Here is a 19,860-nt window from a genome sequence, read left to right on the forward strand (position 1 = left end):
TCTCAGTTTCCTCATTTGTAAATGTGAGGATCAGACTAGATGGCCTCTGAGGTACCTTTCAGTTCCATATCTATGGTTCTCATTTTTCTTCTCAAGAAACCCCAAGAGGGCCCTGTATCTAGTAGGAAAATATAAACTACTCTTTTAGGCATTTAAAGTCCTTTGCATCTGACTCCTATTTTTCCTGGAGAGAGACAGACAGACAGACAGAGATACAGAGACAGAGAGAGACAGAGACACAGAGAGAGAGAGAGAGAGAGAGAGAGAGAGAGATCTCCTTTGCACACTCTATCTTCCTGCCAAACTTGCCTGCATCCTGGTCAACATAAACATACTTCCATCTTGTGTCTCTGTACCTTTACATGAGAAACATATGTCTGGAACATGCTCCCTTTTCACCTTTGCCTCACAGAATCCTTCTCTTCCTTCAAGACTCAGCTCAAGGACCATATCTCATAGGAAACCTTTCCTGATCCCCGGGTTGATATCTCTCCTCTTGCCCCCATTAGGATTTACATTAAACTTACTTTGTACATATTTTCATTTATATTTATGTATACAAGTTCTTTCCCCCAGTAGCCTGTAAGCGCCTATCCTGAGGGAAAGAAACTGTTTTGTTTTTTTAATCTTTGTATCTCTAATGTTTAGCACATAGGGTGCTTTAGAAAATGCTTGTTGAATGAATGAATTGTAGAGAAACATTTTTAATTTCTGAAAAATAAGCATTATTTGTAATAATTGTGGTAATTAATATCACTTGGCATTTCTAATATGTAGGAGGCCTTAATCTCCTAAAGATCCATAAGAAATTCATTGATTGAAATGCACAATCTCAGAATTTCAAAAAGTAACTATGAAACATTTGTATTAGAATGCTTCCTTTTTTTCTCATCGTTTTAAAAATGAGACCTAAGTTGATGTATAAGTCTGTCACTGTGTTTGATTATTTGAAAACACACAAACTTACTTAACATCTGTTCCCCAGAAATATGATTGATAATTTAGAATCTATCATCTGGCTTATCCCCCCACCCCAAAAGGCAGTAATGATGAAGCTCTCAGATGACTTGTGTTTGAGCACTTTACTAAGACAACACAGCCCTAAAATAACCATCTGATGCAATTTCACAACAGGAATGAGAGTGTAAGACAGCCATAGTCCTGCTCAATTATGCTGGCTTCCAAGCTGCATGCTTACTCAACTACTGCTATTTTAATCAGGCAGTTAACCTCCACCCTGCTTACCACTCATTGCTGTACATTGCAATTTTCATAAGGTTCTGCCATGCCACTACACTCAGAGATACAAAAATGCATTCAATAAAGTGTTAGGGGGATGAATTTTGACAGAGAATTGTATTCTTATGAGCCTCCTGTTGACTCTCTCATATTTGTGTATGACAGTGAACAGATAAGCTCGTTAACTTCTGCTTCTAAAAAGTTTATGCATATTTAGGCTCTGCATGAATCTCACACCTGAATCACAAATACAACTAGGTTTAACTGTGTGACTTAATGATCCATAATTACAATTCAATTCAAAAAACATTATTTAGCTTCAACTAGACAAAGCATTGTGCTAGGCAATGGGAATACAGAAAGATACAAGACAGTCCCTGCTCTTAAGGAACTTGTAATCTACTATTAGGGATGAAGGAAAAAGACAATCACAAATAACCATGATACTTTAGAGAACAGAACAGATGAAAATCTCTACTTCTCTTTAGGGAGCCCCCATTCTTAAAGTCAAGTCACCTAGGTTTTCAGTCCTGGAGTCATCTTTGACTCTTTACTCTCATCCCTCCCTACACCCAAATTCAAGTCTTCTTAATTCTATCTCCAGTCAAGATAATAACATTTGTTTTATAAAAATCCATAAAATCACATTTCTTCTTTCCTCTCACGATCACTTGCATCTGTTCCCTTCTCCCTAATCATACCACCAACTCCCTAGTTCAGGTCCTGGTCAGTCCTCACCTGAACTGTCCTAACAAATATAACTACATAGTCTCTTCCCTATCCATTCTCTACACATTCTACCAAACATATTCCTAAACAGTATGTCTGATTATGTCAATCTCTTACTCAAGAAGCTTTAGTGGATCCCCATTGCATTGAAGAGGAAATATATGAGATAAAATATGAACACCTTTGTTTGGGATTTGAAGCTCTTCATGAGCTTGTTCCAGCCTATTCTTTCAGAATAATTACACATTATTCCCCCTCATATATGATGTTCCTTCCAAACTGGATGATTTGCTGTTTGCTATATGCAACATTATTTCCCCCACTTCTGTGCCTTTTCCCAGTCTCTCCCTCATGCTCTTCCTCACTTCTGCTTCTTGAAGCTCTCAGCTATCCATTTTAGGAGTATCTCAAGTACCACCTCCAACAAGAGGCCTTTCCAGATCTATACATTTGTTAGTTCCTCTGGATCTAGGCTACAACTCTGAAGTTAGTACTTAGAATTCTTCACAAAGAACAGCAGCACAAGTCAGTCAAGAGCTATTGACTAGTAGCAATCACTATTTCCTTTTTTCAGGGGTAAATCATACAATAACACCTAAATTAAACATGTATCTGGGGAACAGGTGATAATTAACAAAGAGTTTACTCAATTTACTGATTATTGTCAATGGCATCCCATTATTTCCAGAAGGAAAAGAAAAATATACCTCAACTTCTATCCAATCTTACCAATGTATGGTAAAGTATATTTACCAATATTAATGATTTGGGACAGAATTTAGAAGTAAAAGAAGACAGAAATTAATCATAAGTTCATATTACTTAAGTTAACAGGATATATAGAATAAACATAGAATTTTAGAAAACATCAGAGTACTAAGATAAAAAAAGATATCTATATGCACAGCTATATTAATTTAGGATAAATGCAGAATCCTCTCTGAAAGAAATATCTATAGTTGGTAGCAGGTTCATTTTTAGACATACATACCTTTGTACCAAGATCCATTAGGCTTTCCTTGTTTGGACAGATACCTGACCCTAATCCACCAAGGGCATAGGCAGAACGGATCATCACTGGGTAGCCAATCTTGTCTGCTGCCTTTAAAGCATCATCCATCTGGAAACAAGGAAGAAGAGTTTTAAAAGTTGACCAACCTCAGCAGAAAAGATAACTCTAAGAGTTAGTTTGGTCCGCATAAATAAAATTGGGGGGGTGGTAGTTAAAATTTAAGAGGATTCAATAATAACCCTTTACTGCCTTATAATTGTGAAAGGAATCAATTAAACTTAGGGAACTTTTTATTTAGGCCTTCTGAGGAAATTTTTTTTCTGTTTTCTGGACAAAACTATTTCTAGATAAGACATTAAAAGTGCCTTGATTCTTCTGAAAATATTTATTCAATTTTAAATCCTTTGTCATTTTCCTTAAGCAAAGGCCCTTTATGCTACAAGAAGTACTCTCTGGAAGATTTTTTATGATTTCTAACAGATAATAATCCAAATGTTTCACTGGTACTTTCAAAATAGTAAAAGAAATAGAAGAAAGTTCCTTGAGTGGATACTCTATTGAAGGTATACAGAAAGATGGATGAGAGTCACAAAATATGATAAGGTATGGAGCTGCTATGAGATGCCCAACTGGAAGAAGCAGCCACACTGAGAAGATCACAGATTACTCTTAAGTATCCACTTATGTCATGGGTAATATTAATAATTAATAATAGATAACTTTAAGGTTTGAAAAGCATCTTATATATACTACTTTATTTGATTCTCACAAAACCCTATTATCCCCATTTCATATATGAGGAAACTGAGGCTGAGAAAGGTAAAGTGACTTGCCCCAAATCACAAACATCAAGACTTAAAGCAGCATTTAAATTCATGTCTTTCTTACTCCAATTCCAGAACTCAATCCACTATCACATACACACACACACACACACACACACACACACACACGCACGCACGCACATGCACGCACACGCACACAGAATGAGAGAGAAACATGTTCATCTTTTCAAAGTTATGCTTTTCAGTCATAGTGTATTATTACACCACAAATGGGAATGTGACCATACTCACCCTACCTACCTGTTTTTCATTTTTAGGAGTTGAGACACAATTAAGACTAGTTTTAAAATAAAGAACAGATCCCAGCAGCTTTCTGAACCATTCAATACACCTACCCTGCAAATACTCATTGACAGTTATTCAGCCCTAAACATGTACGCTATCATGTAATTTTAGCAATGTGGGATTCTACTGGTGCTCGCCTTAATCAAGGGAGACTTCCTGTATCTAGGTTGAAAAAGTTGAATAAAAAATTATGTCCTTGATAATCTGCTTGGACTCAGGGATAGAGTGTGATTAAGAAAACAAAAGCTATAAGACAGGTTTACAACTTATTTCCAAGATCAGTTTCATTCCAATATAAACATTCAAATGTCTCTGACCTTGTGAAAACTGGTGTTCATTCACACATGAGCCCAAGTGAATGATTGCTACCTGACAAATGGCAAGCCAGTAATATACTGATTTTCAACTCAAGGAACTTGAGTTATACTGATACTTAAGCCATTGACCTATAGGGTGACTTGTACATAGTCTGTCATAATCTTTGCACTTACGTTTCCCCACCTATAAAATTAAGGTAATACCTGTTCCCAATATTTCTTACATGAATGCTGCTGAAAAGACATGAGTTTCTTGGAGATCATACATATGTGTCTGTGTGTATGAATGTGTGCATATATACATGTATGCCCTGTGCATGTACACACATATATGACTTTAACCATGATTATTGCACACCATGAGTAGTATCTTCACAATCCCAAAACAAATAATGGCACCATCCCCTTACCGTTTCAACTGCAAAGCTGGGAGCAATCTTTTCATTAATCTCATTCAGTTTGTCTGAGAAGAGTTGCCTATCCTCTGTAGCCATGATAGATTCAACTGAAGTTCCCAGGACTTTTACACCGTATTCTTTCAGCACTCCTCTTTTGAACAGCTCCACTCCTGCAGAAGAGCCAAACACAAAATGTCTTTTGGGGAACTTCAGATTGGCTTCTGACTGCTCCTTTAGGAAACCCAGTTGTACAAGTATTTTTTTTTTTATATGAAACTTAACCTCAAGAAGCCATAATAGCCTCTGGTGTGATAGCCTAAAGAAAAGTATCCTGGGTATATCCTAACAAAATGTGTGACAACTATCACCATCATCTATGCAAATGAATTTACTATCCCTGTCATTTAAATGGGAATGATAATACTGTTCCTCTTAATAGGGACATTTTAAGCATTCAAGTAGTCAGAGAATTTTGAGATCTAAAAATAAATTCTTCCTAAAGGGTCAAATGTCTTAACTCTTCTTTCCCACTACCTCTCTGACTTCACTCATGAATTTATTATCTTCTATAAGATAATAAGTTTTTTGTAAGGAGGACTACAAAAGAAAACCATGCCACTCCATTGGGGAGTTATTGATTTTGCAGTTTGCTAATAGTAAAAAAAAAAAAAAAACTTTTTCTTTCTTTCTTTTTCTTTTTTTTTTTTTTTGCTGGAGGTCCCAGAATGTACTTATAGCATTGCTGAGGGTAGGCCTATAAACACCGATAGAATAACTGTTTGCCTTAAAGTTAGGTTCTTATCCTGTTGAACTTCTAGAAAAAATTTATACAATAAATTTATGTCCTCAAGCTTTAGATACAGCTTATAAACTAATTAGCAAGAGGTACATAAGTTCATCTCCCCGCAAAGACAGACTTTTCCACCTTCCTTTAATTAATGGCTATAATACTTAATTTGCATATACACTTTAATAGTCACTACATTTTCTACTACATAATTAGATCATTTTATTCTATGCTATGGTCAAAATCAATAAATGACCACACATTAGCACAGTTTGAATAGGAAGAAGTCTGTACTCATATCATGGGCTTTTATAAGACCTTAAGATTTCAGCTAGACAATTCTCAGCATTTCAAGACAAATTGCCACATTATACCTTCTTTATTTCTACTACCTACTCACCTCTTAAGTAATCCTAGATTAAGTGTTTATATTGCTTAAAAACAGTCAATAAGTTTGAGTTGTAAGTTAGGGGTTTTTTCCCCACTTAACCTATCATATAAACTTTGCTAGGTAATTTAGGCCTGCCTTGAGATAGTAAAACCAATCAATCAACAAGTATTTATTAAGTGCCTACTATGTGTCAGGCACTGTTCTAGGCTTTGGGGATACAAGTGCAATAAATCAAACAATCTCATCTCCTATGGAATTTTACATTAGAGTGGTGGATCTGGGTTGTATTTATTTAACTGTGTCCATTTTATGTCTCTAAAAAGAAGGTAAGGTCCTTGAATACAAGGATTATTTTGTTTTTGTCTTTCTATCCCCGGGGCAGATTACCTTGAACATTATAGATGCTTGACAATTGGGTATTGAACTGATTTGGATTAGGTTCAATTCCCAGTTATTCACTTACTATCTATATGAACTAAACCAGCCACTAGGCCTCTTCTGGCCTCAGTTTCTGCATGTTTAAAATGAAGGGACTGAATTGAATGGTCTCTAAGAGCCTACAAGTCTTGGTCTATTGCTAAAGCAATAGGGGATAGCCAAAGGACAGAAAACCTGATCCAATTCTCAGATTATTCTTTATTCCTACCCTAAAGTCCCCAGTGGTAGCTGTGAAAAGAAAAAGGAAGGTCAAGTGAAGTGTTTTCCTCCTTTATAGAAAGAAGGTAGCAGTGGGGCTTGGAACAAAGAAAAAGGAACAGCTAGAAATCCACTTGCCTTCCCTAAAGAAGACTCCAAGCATTCAATGGGAAACACTTCCCACTTTCACTCAATTTCTTTATGCAACGGGCCCAGTAATAGTTATCATATCCATTAAAAATCTTTTCTACTTCTCATAAGAAAGGTATCATGAAAACATAAAGTACAATTGTTAATGCTTCAATAGGCCTTGATATAGCAAGCAAAACCCTACTGGCTCAAACAATAAAAGAAAGAACTCACCACAGTTGAGAGCTGTCTGGCCACCCATACCCAGAATCAACCCATCTGGTCTTTCAGCTTTTATAACCTCTGTAACAAACTGAGGAGTGATAGGAAGGAAGTAGACAGCATCAGCTTGTTTTAACCCCACTTCATTGGTCTGGACAGAAGCAATGTTGGGGTTCATCAAGACGGTTTTCACATTTTCCTCCTGAAAAGTAAAAAAAGCTAAATTACAACTTCGAATACTACTCTTTCCTTTCATATTTCAACTCCAGAATTGCCAGAGTACAAGAAAAAACAGAATTAGGTAGACAATGGAACTGTGCCCAACAGCGGGGCTGCTTGCTTCTCCACTGTTTGGTAAACAAAACAACAATGTATGTATTTTAAATGAAAGCTGATGTACTCTCTCTTTGCCTGAGGCACTAGGAATCTATTTCTAGTTGACCATTTTTTCTAGGCTTCCATCCCTGCTGGTACTGCTATAAGAACATTATACAACTGTCTGTACACATTATCCAGGAAGAGAATGACCATATGGTTTAAAAATGCATGTATACATGAAGATATCCATATTCACTGCCTCATTCCTGACATATGGAAAGACCCTCAAGACAATCCTTCACATAGGCAATGAAGAACAACATCCTTCTATGCCAGGATAGTGGGAACACTTGGCAAAACAAGCACTGTGGTTCTCACTCTCTCACCCATTGTATCTAAATTCTGAATTTTTTTTGAATCAAAAATTTTTAAATATGTACTTTGTTGAAAGAAAGGATTATATATGGCCATAGGAAGATAGATTTAAAACTAGAATGGAATTTAGAAGTCATCTAGACCAACAGCTCATTTTACAGATGAGAAAACTGACGTCCGGAGAGACAAATTAGACTTGCCCAACATTATAAAGTTAGTTAAGTAATAAAGGCAGAATTGGAACTTGAGTCTTAGGACACTAAGTCCAGGGTTCATTCCACTGCACATACTGACTGCCTCCTAGTCCTTCCTATCTTCAGTCAGTCAACAAGTATTAAGTGCTTATTATATAGTGGGTACTGTAATAATCTCCAAGGATACAAAGAAAGGCAAGAGACAGTTCCTACTCCCATACCCCTCTGCCTATAAAATTCCGATTAATCCTTGAAAATCTAGCTCACAAGTCATTTCCCATGATTTCCCCAATGCATAATGATTTTGCTCCCTCCCCAAGAACATAATATAGGACTTCTCAGATCTACATATCTTATGCCATTCAGTACCAGAGTTATTTGTTTGTATATAAGAGCTACCTTTAGACATATAAACACCATGAGGGCAGGGATTAGGTCTTAGCTAAACTTTGCATATGACTCAATTTAGCAAACTGTTCTTACCACAGAAGGCTTTTAATACTCAATTATTGAATTTGTTGACTAGAATGTCATCTCTCTAACTAATAAGATGAAGGTGGGTTATAGTTCCTCAATTAAGATATGAAACTTCCATGGGCATGGAGTCAAGAAGATCTGAATTCAAATCCAGCCTCAGATACTTATTAGCTATGTGATACTGGGCAAGCCCTTTAACCTCTGTTTGCCTTAATCTACTGGAAAAAGAAATGGCAAACCACTCCATTATCTTTGCCAAGAAAACCCTATTGACAGTATTGGCATGCTATGGTCCACAGGATCCCAAAAAATTGGACACAACTGAATGACTGAACACCAACTTCCTGACTCCAACCCCAGTGTGCTATCCACTATGCCACCTAGCTGCCTATATGTGAATTGGAAGAACCTTTTGGAAGATAAATTCAATCACGAAGATTATACTTGATGGATTGCATTCTACTTCTTTTTAAGGGATGTCTGTTAGGTTACAAAAATATTTAGATAAAAATTTTTAAAAGACTGTTGGCATATCATATTTGACACTTGCTATTCCATTTTATTCCACTTTCCCTAGCCTACTCACCTTTCCTATAAATGGAGCTTATTTTCTATGAATTGCTTTCCTCCAACACAATGCTAGGGGCAAGGTCACATTGCCTTGAAATGGCTTGATTAGTAAAAGATCAGGACCAGCAAAGCAAATAAGAATTTAAAAAGACAAGTTAACTAATCACTTGATTGAGGTTGAATATACAATGAAGGTCCATTTTTTTCCCCTAAGTACTTAAAGACTAAGGAAGAGAACAGAAGGAAGACAGAGAAAAGGTGTCCCAGGGTCAGTCAGAATTCAGTTTATGACTAGATAACAAAATAGCATTGTCATGGTCTCCAAGTCATTTTCTTGACAAATATAGTTCCTCAAAGACTAGGGAAAATTTCTAAATGCTATTTCAGAATAGGGAGATGATAGATAGATACATAGATATCTAGATATCTAGATAGATGGATAGATAGATAGATGATGGAGGGATGGATGGATGGACAGACAGATGATAGATGACAGAGATATAGACGTGTGTACACACACATATATATACGCATATGTGTGTATGCACATGTGTGTGTATATATATTTTTATATATATATATACATATATATATATATATATACATATATATATATATATATATGATTGTCCTCAGTAACTGCCTTCTCATGTTGAGTGCCTGCCTCCAAGGCAGGAAGGATGTACCTTGCCTCTGTTTCCTCAAGGAGCATGTTCTATTTCCATAATGGGTTGACAAGAAACAGATTATCAAAAACCAACCTTTTGGAGAGTAAAGATCTAACTTCAAGATGGAACCCTAGTTTCAGGATTGTCATCTTACTGGGTGCTACAGTGACTCAAAAGGGCAGCCAGTAGAATGAAGAAAAGTCCCTTTCCCCAGCTAATGGTAAAAATACCTGAGGCTCATATGTATGTATTTTTTTTTGGTGGGGCAATGGGGGTTAAGTGACTTGCCCAGGATCACACAGCTAGTAAGTATCAAGTGTCTGAGGCTGGATTTGAACTCAGGTCCTCCTGAATCCAAGGCTGGTGCTTTATCCACTGTGCCACCTAGCTGCTCCAAATGTATGTATTGATACATATATGGATAGATAGAAAGTACATGTGCATGTGTGGGTATATGTATTCACATATATGTATATATGTATGTGTAGATATATATACACACACAATATGTACATATGTGTATGTATGCATTCATATAAGAAAACCATCCAACTATCACCAAGGCAAAAGGATGAAATTTATATTCCCTTTTTATGTTTAAATTGTGAGCAGATGGCAATATTATATAGCTGACAGGCTATAAAGATAAATATATATATATATATATGAACAGAAGTTGGTGCTATAATCAAATAAAAGTTACAAGAAAGATAATCTGACACCCACATGATTATTTGTGAACAAGTACCATACAACTGCATCTGCAAGTGGAAGGTTGGGAGATGCTCTTCTCTTAGTTTTGTGAAACTTTCTTTTCCTCCTCTTATTTTTAGAGCACTTACGAAAAACATTGGAATTTCGCTGCATAGTAAACTTTTATAGACTGATCAACTAACTTGGCCTTCCTTTAGAATCTTTACTTCCCTTGCTAGTTCTGATCTTGGTGCTAATCAGTCCATCCAGAGGGAGAGCTTGCTCTCTGTGACCTTTTCTCTATTAATGATACACGGTAATCAGGCATAAATGGCAAGGAGTTCATATGAATGACCATAATTGCTGTTACTATCACTTAGCCAACCCAAGCAATTTCTAGGGTCAGCTAGGCAAAGGGGAAAGGGAAACTGGACAGAACAGGAAGCTGCTCTAAGGTTCTTCTAAAAACCCTTCAATCGGTAATACTGAGAGATCCAGATGGCTTGCTTGGCTTCTCTATTTCTATGGCAAAGAGCACACCCTCCTAAAGAGTGTTGGGAGTCAGAATATGTCAGATAATCCTTCAAATATCAACTTGACTTAAAGAGGGGCAGGAACCTACCTTCTATTATGACAGCTTAACCCTGATTCAATTGTCTCAGAAATCCAGAAAAGAAGTCTTTTTCCTGCCCTCAGATGTCTATCCATGTTCTCTTCCCTTATCCTACCCAGAAAGAGGAAAGGGGAGGGGAAGGCTGAACCAAGAGAGTGACAAGCTGGAACAGAAAACTGGAATTTTTCTTAAGGGCAGTGCAGATTCATTGTAAATTACAAAAAGAGGATATGCATATGACTTTTTTTTTTTGCCTTGATAAACAGGAACTAAGCTGAGTTTGGGCCTATGTATCTTCTAGAGGGCCCAAATTCCTTAGGGAAAACCCTGCCTTCAGGCCACTTTTCCCCTCAATGCATCTTGAAAGATTTAGAGGTCATGATACAATTACATAAATAAAAGTGAATTGGAGAAAACATTCCAATTCTATGAAAAAAGTCTTCTTCTTGAAGTTATTCAATTTAAGGAGCTTACAGTATAAGACAAGTTTAAAAAAATGGAAAATAATTTTAGTTCCCATATAAAATCAACACCTTTTTTCCTAATTGTTCCAAAAGGAGACAGATAACATTATGGCTTTTGAAATAGGCTCTAACTCCCTGAAATATAAAACATGGAAGAAAAAAACTAAGAAAACAATTATAAATTGCTCTGCAACAGTTATGTTGTCATCATAAATTTTAAATAATGAAGCACTAATCAGACTCATTCAAGGACACAAACTACTATTGATAAAACACAATATTTTCTCACCTTCATGGCTTTTACAGCTTGAGATCCTGAGTAATCAAATTCTCCTGCCTGGCCAATGGACAGACCCCCAGATCCCAGGATGAGGACTTTGGAGACCTTTGTAAAAAGATAATTATTGTTATTATTTAGATGTATTTGAAGGATGGTAAACAAAGAGAAGGGAATCTACTCATTTTCATTCATTCAGGTTACTAAACTGAGAATAAATTAAAACATATAAAATCATCCATCTTCTAATCATTGAAGGCCTGAATTTAAGACATTTCTCTCACAAAAATTTAGTTTAGGGGCAGCTAGGTGGCAGAGTGGATAGAGCACCAGCCCTGGATTCAGGAGGACCTGAGTTCAAATCTGACCTCAGACACTTTACACACTTACTAGCTATGTGACCCTGGGCAAGTCACTTAACCCCAGTTGCCTCACCAAAAAAAAAAAAAAAACTTAGTTTAAAGTGATTCATATTTTATACAAATTATTTATATCCTTCAGCATTTTATCCATTGTTTCTTGTTAGAGTGATAAAAGAATCACATAGGAAACTAGGTATTTAAATACATAGGATACCAATACTGTATTATATTATTACTTATCTACTTGCTTTTTATTTTGTTTGTTTGTTTTGCAGGGCAATGGGGTTAAGTGACTTGCCCAGGGTCACACAGCTAGTAAGTGTCAAGTGTCTGAGACCGGATTTGAACTCAGGTACTCCTGAATCCAGGGCCAGTGCTTTATCCCTACTTGTTTTTTAGATATAAAGATATCATATTATCACACTTATGACACTGATGAAGGCTAAGTTTTATAGCAGCAGTCTTTTGCCTACCATTCTTCACAATGTCTCAATTAAACTCTATCTCATACATCCGTACTTCTGCTGTTTATTAGGTAGCATGGGTATATAAAGAACTCTAAGGGAAATAAAATCCTACTTTCCTTTAAGAGCTTTTACTTGCAAGCACCCAACCACTTGAGTTGGGTTTTAAAAAATGACTTTTAATTTTAACATAAAATAAGGGAATTCCAATAAACATCATGTAAAACAAATAAAATTCTTCTGTTGAAATTTTTATTGTTTATAATTTTGCCATTACTCTTCATTTCAAAATCATTACTCTGTAATGAAAATCCATACAATAAAAACTCAAAATAAATATGTATATACTGACCTCAATTCTGGATGCTACTAGTGCAGGCTTGGGTAGAACTGATGTAACAGTGGTCCCTTTCCCCTTCTTTATCAGTGACAAAAAAGAATCAAATAGGTACTGTGAAATAAAATAAGTAAATAGTTAGATTTCAAAGTTGTCTCAGTGATATGATTGTTTTCAAATATTACAACAACAAAAACATACCTCGATATTCTACCACCTCACAGTGAAAAATTTCTCACAATCTATGAACATTTAAGTTAATGTCTTCTGAGTATAGATGGGAGTTTTTAATTTCTTCATTATTTTCTACTCCTTCAAACTCAAATTTTTGACACAAAGATTTAAGTTCTTTCCCTTGCCCACTCTGAAGTTACTAATGACTACAAAGTGTGCATGTGTGTGTGTTTTTATTTCTAACAACTGAAAGAATTGGAGGGGTTTTTTTTTTCAAACTTCACCAGAAACTTTACTCCTTTTTTTTTTTTTTTTTTTTTTTTGCGGGGCAATGGGGGTTAAGTGACTTGCCCAGGGTCACACAGCTAGTAAGTGTCAAGTGTCTGAGGGTGGATTTGAACTCAGGTACTTCTGACTCTAGGGCCAGTACTTTATCTACTGCGCCACCTAGCTGCCCCCAGAAACTTTACTTCTGAGCTTTTGATAGATAGGAAAAGTTTCAATCCCAGGTCTTAATTTATTAAACATTTAGAAGCACTAAAGTATAGAGGTATAGGGAATATTGGTATGCATCCTAAATACAATGTTCCCAATTATTAATGTGAGAAGGGCATTTTCAAGTTTACGGTTTCATATAATAGCCCATGTTGGACTAGATGTGGAAGAATAATAGTTACAATTTCAGTTATGCTTTGTTTCAGTATAAGTTAGGCAGGTGATATGATTCAACTCAATTCAACAAGCATCTACTACGTTCAATACTCTAGAGTTACAAAGACAAAAACATCAGTCACCACCCTCAAGCGGTTTACTTTCTACATGTCACCTACTACTAATAATATGCATTTCCAATTGATAGGCAGGCAATGCTAATGCCACAAAAGGTTATGCAAAGGAATTGCTTCATAGTGAGAACAGAGGAGAGTAAGGGGGATATTTTTCAGGCTCTTAAGGCTCTTCCTCTTTTCACAAAAGTTCCCTTCCAAATGCAATGTTCCAGTTGACCTTGAAGAAGAATGGTCAGTGCAGCAAAAAAGCATACCATGATATGGGGGAAAGCCCAATAGTCCACATATCTCTCAATAATGCATAGAGAACTTCTTTCAAGCAAAAGGTTTTACTTGTGCATTTAACTAACAACGTACAAAAGTAATAACATTTAAATTAAAAACAAATCTCCTCTAAGCATTCCTTATGGTTCTTTTCTTAAAATGACTGAATAATATTTATGTGCACACATGCCCTCTCTCCTTCCCAACACCCTCGATACCCTAACTTCTCCTGCTGCTGCTTATTCATCCTTAGTGGCTACACAACCAGTTGCCATAGGGATTTTTGTGAAGTCACAGATGGGGGATTAAAATTTCATTTCAGTTATGAGAACAAGAGAGAGCAAGAGGGAATTCATTTGCATAGCTCAACAATTGTAAACTTGAGAACTGAAATGTATTAGAATGATAATGGATTTATACAAAAATAGCATCTGATTTCCTAAGGACTTTCCCAATTTTTTTTTCAAAAAAGAAAACTTCCTCCATGACATTGACAGGGAGATTTTAATACTATATTAGTTAGCCAAATACCATCCAAATGTCAACACAGAGACCTCAATGGTTGTTTTGGTTTCTTTACATTGCTTATAACCATTCAGCAATGGAAATTTATTTTAATTAACAGAAATTATCCTTCTGACATACCTCTGTGTCTGTTGGCCCTGGACTGACTTCTGGGTGGAACTGGACAGCAAAGATTGGTTTGCTCTCGTGCATAATTCCCTGGAAGAATAAGAAGGAAAAAAGAAGCTTTGGTAATGGCTTTTACTGGCATAAAAAAAGTTCAAATAGGAAACCAAGAGGAACACTGCTCAAGAGACCTTTATAAACCAGTACTATTTAACATCTGGAAATATTAGGAAAGGGAATGTAGACAGTATTGGTCCTGAGAGATGACAAATGGAGGTATAATAATTATGGGGAGTCAGCCTTCAGAAACACTGGTCATCTTTAAGACTATATTTTGATCTGTGGTTTTACCAACCCAGCTCTAAGAGGCTTCCTAAAGATTTTATCAGATGACCCAGTATAAGAACAAAAACTCAAGGCCTGCTTGGGTCCAGAGTGGGTCTCATATATATGACCAGGTCATTCTAGACCCTCAACCCTTAGTGATGGGGCAGAATTAGCCTGGCCTACTATTATATACTAAATACCAATGTTACTCCTTAGTCAATGCTGTAAGCCCAGTGACACCTCAGGCACAGAGATGCCAAAGGCATCAACTGATGATAAAAAATAAAAAGAAAATACCTTTGAAAGAGCAGTTCACTGTAACATATGACCTATAAAATCATTTCTAAAAAGAGAATACTTTTGCACAAGCAGGGGTGTGTGTAAATGGAATAGTAGGGTAATATGAGCCCCCACTCACCCCCAGAGACTCATCACTTCCAGGAAACTTTAGAGAAAGTGCTTACTTCATTTGTTTGATCATTGACATTCACAAACAGTGGTTTCCAGCCAGCAGGGAGTGTACTGTTGTCCAGTGCATATCCATGGTTCTGAGCAGTAATGAAGGCCTGCCTATTTGTGATATTCAACACTGGCTGGTTCTGCCCTCTGGAAAGGGAAGGAGAGAAATAAATGAGAAAGAGATGAAGACAGCATAGAAATGCTTTAGTCAATAAGATAGGCAACAGGAAGTAACCAAGAAACCTCTGTTTTCACTTGCTCACTGAAATTTTCACTAAAGAGGAGTCACAAATTATTAATCCCATCCAAGCATTTTACCAAAAAAAATCAATACTGGACACCAGGTGTTGTGCTTAACTTCTTTAACTGGACTTAGAGAGGAAAGAATTGTACTCTAGATGATGTAGTTTAAAGTTATTCTCTGACTTTACAGAAACTAGCAAACATGTTAAGGTATTTATTCAAAGGAAGTCAAAAAAATTCACAAAACAAGTTTTAAAAGTTATAAGAGCAGTGGATAGAGCACCAGCCCTGGATTCAGGAGGACCTGAGTTCAAATCTGGCCTCAAACACTTAACACTTACTAGCTATGTGACTCTGGGCAAGTCACTTAACCCCAATTGCCTCACTAAAAAACAAAAAAAAAAACCAAAAAGTTATAAGAGGGCATAAAGAAAAAGCTACCAAGTACGTGAAATAACAATAATTCTGTGGAAGGAAGGAAGGAAGGAAGGAAGGAAGGAAGGAAGGAAGGAAGGAAGGAAGGAAGGAAGGAAGGAAGGAAGGAAGGAAGGAAGGAAGGAAGGAAGGAAGGAAGGAAGGAAGGAAGGAAGGAAGGAAAGAAGTTAGGAGGGAGGTGGGGAGGTAACTTAGGATCATAGATTTAGAGTTGGAATGGATCCTCATTTTATATATGAGGCAGTTCAAGGCCCAGGAAGGTTAAATAGCTTTCCTCAGATCATGTAAGTAAAAAGTATCAGAGGTTAGGTTTGAACTGAGATCTTCTGATTACACAGCCCCACACTCTGTCCACTGCACCATGCTGCTGCTGATTAAATTAATATAGTTTGGGGGCAAAAAGAGATAAGTGCAAGTATATAAGGACCCACCAACTCAAGTCTCATGTTATTTTTGTTTTTAAAATATTGCCAATATCCTGAATTCAAAGAAAATTTTCCAAAAAATATCATAGGACTAGCATTAACAGTAATGACAATACTATTATTGTTGTCACTCCTATTTATTACTGTTCCAGTACTCTAAGTACTGTTAATTACTATTATTACTATATATTGTGCACATATTATCTCATTTGAGTTAGGGACTACAGCTATTATTATCCATACTTTACATGTGAGGAAACTGAGGCTCGTTGAGGAAAAGGCCCAGGAGACCTAGTTTGAGTCCCAGTGCTATCACTTTCCCCATTAATATGTAAGTGCAGGGGTCATTTTGGTGTTGTAATCTTTCTTTGCACCCCCATCACTCACCATAGTACCTGACACAAAGGGACAGGAACTAGACCTATAATTTCGTTTGTAAAGGGAATTCCCAGGTGAAGAAACTCCCTCTACTATAGCCAAGTACCACCTTCTCTTCAACTTTGAGTCTTAGGGAGTTGTTTAGAGCATCAAGTGTAAGTGACCCGGGGGGGCAGCTAGGTGGCACAGTGGATAAAGCACTGGCCTTGGATTCAGGAGGACCCGAGTTCAAATCCAGCCTCAGACACTTGACACTTAACTAGCTGTGTGACCCTGGGCAAGTCACTTAACCCTCATTGACCTGCAAAAAAAAAAAAAAAAAAGAAGAAGAAGAAGAAGAAGAAGAAGAAGAAGAAGAAGAAGAAGAAGAAGAAGAAGAAGAAGAAGAAGAAGAAGAAGCTAAGTGACTTGCCCAGGGTCACTGTGTCAAAGGCTAGACCTGAACCCAGCTCTCCATTCATTAAATCATGCTGCCTTTGTCCCAGACCTGGCACATAGTAAGTACTCATTGAATGCTTGTTGATTGATGGACAGACTGGAAGAATGATTAATTGTGTGACTTTGAAGAAATCTCTTTACCTCTCGGGGATTCAGGTTTCTCATCTGCAAAGCACAGGACTAGAAAAGACTAACCTTTCCAGCTCTCGATATCTTATACTACCAGGTAGGATTGATTTAGCCATTTATAGATGATTGCACTTTTATGAAATTAGACTATTGTATACATTTTTATATGATTCCTTCCTTTTTATTTTGGAAAGTAGAATTACTGGCTTTGCCACCATCTCTAACCATTAAGAACTTGTTTAATTTCAGGGGAAGTAGAGGCTTTCTTTCAGATGTACAGAACACATGGCCTCAGGTCTTCAGTGGCAGCAGATGTTGTAGATGTGAGCCCGGCTGTGTGCACAAGTATACATTCTAACAAGATGAACCATGGAACATTATAGTCATCCTATATGTAATGCCCAGAATGTTGTGTGACAAGCTTTCTGAGGGTATCCTGCTTGGCTCTCCAAAGGACTTGGGTGGCTAACAGGTCTTGAACCAAAAACTGAAAAAAGTTGTCCCCTTGTTCTGAGCCAGCTCTTGCCTACCTGTTGGCCATGGGCATTTTGTAGGTCTTGCCTCCAGCTGCTAATCCTGTTATTAAGTTCCCTGTACTGATTCCAAACACAGGCTCTTTACGATCACTCTCCAAGATCTGTAAAGGAAAGAATGTTATTAGTTTCACATATTGATAACTCAGAAAGGGCACTAATAGTACAGCTTTTCTTCTCTATCATGTACCTAATTACATAGAAAGGCATTTCAATTATTTGGGCAAAACCTCTGGTTAACTGAAGGACAGTGAATGTCCTTGACAAATGACAATTTTCAAAGACTGGGAAGACAGTAAAATATACTGAACACTAAAACTAAACCAAGCGTAGTTTAATCCTTCTTGGATGATGCTTTAAGATCTTACAGTACTGTGAGGAAGGGAAAATGCCATCTCCACAGGAATCTTCCCACGAATCATTTTCTCAAAGACGCAAAATGAAGAATGAATATGCTAGAAATAGGACCTAAAGGCCTGAATTTACAAACTAACTGCCTATTTTGAGCATTAGATTTCCTGTCCTGTTTCTGAGAGTGTCTCACAGCTTTCTAAAGGATAAGGTCATCTTCGTGAATGTGAATTATCCTGTTATAACACTGCAGATAGAGAGGGTAGACGTAGACCGGGTAGATGAAGACTGGGTATCATTTGTCCTGATCCTATGGAATGGCCTGAAAGTTGTTTTTTGGCCTGAGGAACAGCTTCCATTATCTCTGGCACTCTCTCTCCTACTTGGTTCCCCAGTAGAATAATTTATCTTTGCTGCCTCTAAGAGACACAAAGAACATTCACATGGAAACTCATAATTTTTTGAAAAACTTTCAAAAAAGTTCAAGCAAATTATTCATAGAATTCTCACCACATATGACCCTCTGTCCATGGACCTAGACATGAACTCCATGTACACTGTACCTTCTTGACATTCTGAATGAGAGGCTCTGCCAGAGCTGGGTTTCCAGGCCCTCCAGCAATTACAAGTCCATCATATTCCATCTTGGTGAAATCATGATTCCAAGGAACTAAATGTACTTCAGCTCCTTTCTAGAAAAAGAAACATGAGACAAATAATGAGGAAGGGTCTAAAGTTTATTAAAAAAATTTTCTTTAAAAAAGTAAGATAGCGGGGGCGGCTAGATAGCACAGTGGATAAAGCACCGGCCCTGGATTCAGGAGTGCCTGAGTTCAAATCCAGCCTCAGACACTTGACATTTACTAGCTGTGTGACCCTGGGCGAGTCACTTAACCCCCATTGCCCCGCAAAAAAAAAAAAAATTAATTAAAAAAAATTTTTTTTTAAAGTAAGATAGTTATATAGCCTTTCTCAGACTCAGTTTCCTCATCTGGAAAATGGGGATAAAAATAGCACCTACCTTACAGGGTTATTGTGAGGATCAAATGAAATAAATGTAAAGTGTTCTGTAAACCTTAAAGCATCATGCTGTTATTATTACTATTTTTGCCCACCCATCCTCTTGAAAAAAGGATTCGGTTCCACAATTCAAATAACAAGGAGCTTTATTTTGCCAAATAAATTCTTTCAGAAGCTCGTTGTATTTTACGTGTTTCAAACGGTACCATTTAGATAACAGAAAATTGAGAACATACTTGATTCAAGTTGGATCTTGCAAAGCAAATGATACATCTTATAGATTTAAGGAATGGTAGGTATATAAAGGCTCAATAATTAAGATTCTAGTATACATGGATATTTTTATTTATCCAGAATCAAAGAAGGTTAACAAAAAGTGAGAAATTTATTTTCTGTATGGTTCCTGCTGTACTGTCTCTGACCTTCCTTAACATTACCCTGTGGGTACCTTTTCTTCATTACCT

The 19,860-nt window shown here is 36.8% G+C and overlaps 1 protein-coding gene across 1 annotated transcript in view; it reads right to left on the reverse strand.

Annotated features, from left to right (window-relative positions):
• Nucleotides 1-19,860, reverse strand: part of CPS1 (carbamoyl-phosphate synthase 1) — a 159,645-nt gene that overhangs the window by 91,470 nt on the left and 48,315 nt on the right. The window contains exons 8-16 of the mRNA XM_043992197.1: nucleotides 18,940-19,068; nucleotides 18,023-18,129; nucleotides 15,450-15,591; nucleotides 14,674-14,751; nucleotides 12,818-12,916; nucleotides 11,652-11,747; nucleotides 7,003-7,192; nucleotides 4,838-4,995; nucleotides 2,960-3,088 (exon numbers count right to left, since the gene is read on the reverse strand). Of these exons, the coding sequence (XP_043848132.1) occupies nucleotides 2,960-3,088; nucleotides 4,838-4,995; nucleotides 7,003-7,192; nucleotides 11,652-11,747; nucleotides 12,818-12,916; nucleotides 14,674-14,751; nucleotides 15,450-15,591; nucleotides 18,023-18,129; nucleotides 18,940-19,068 (1,128 nt within the window). The remainder of the gene's footprint in view (nucleotides 1-2,959; nucleotides 3,089-4,837; nucleotides 4,996-7,002; nucleotides 7,193-11,651; nucleotides 11,748-12,817; nucleotides 12,917-14,673; nucleotides 14,752-15,449; nucleotides 15,592-18,022; nucleotides 18,130-18,939; nucleotides 19,069-19,860) is intronic.

This window comes from Dromiciops gliroides, chromosome 3 (genome assembly GCF_019393635.1).
Source record: "Dromiciops gliroides isolate mDroGli1 chromosome 3, mDroGli1.pri, whole genome shotgun sequence".
In the NCBI taxonomy this organism is placed as follows: domain Eukaryota; kingdom Metazoa; phylum Chordata; class Mammalia; order Microbiotheria; family Microbiotheriidae; genus Dromiciops; species Dromiciops gliroides.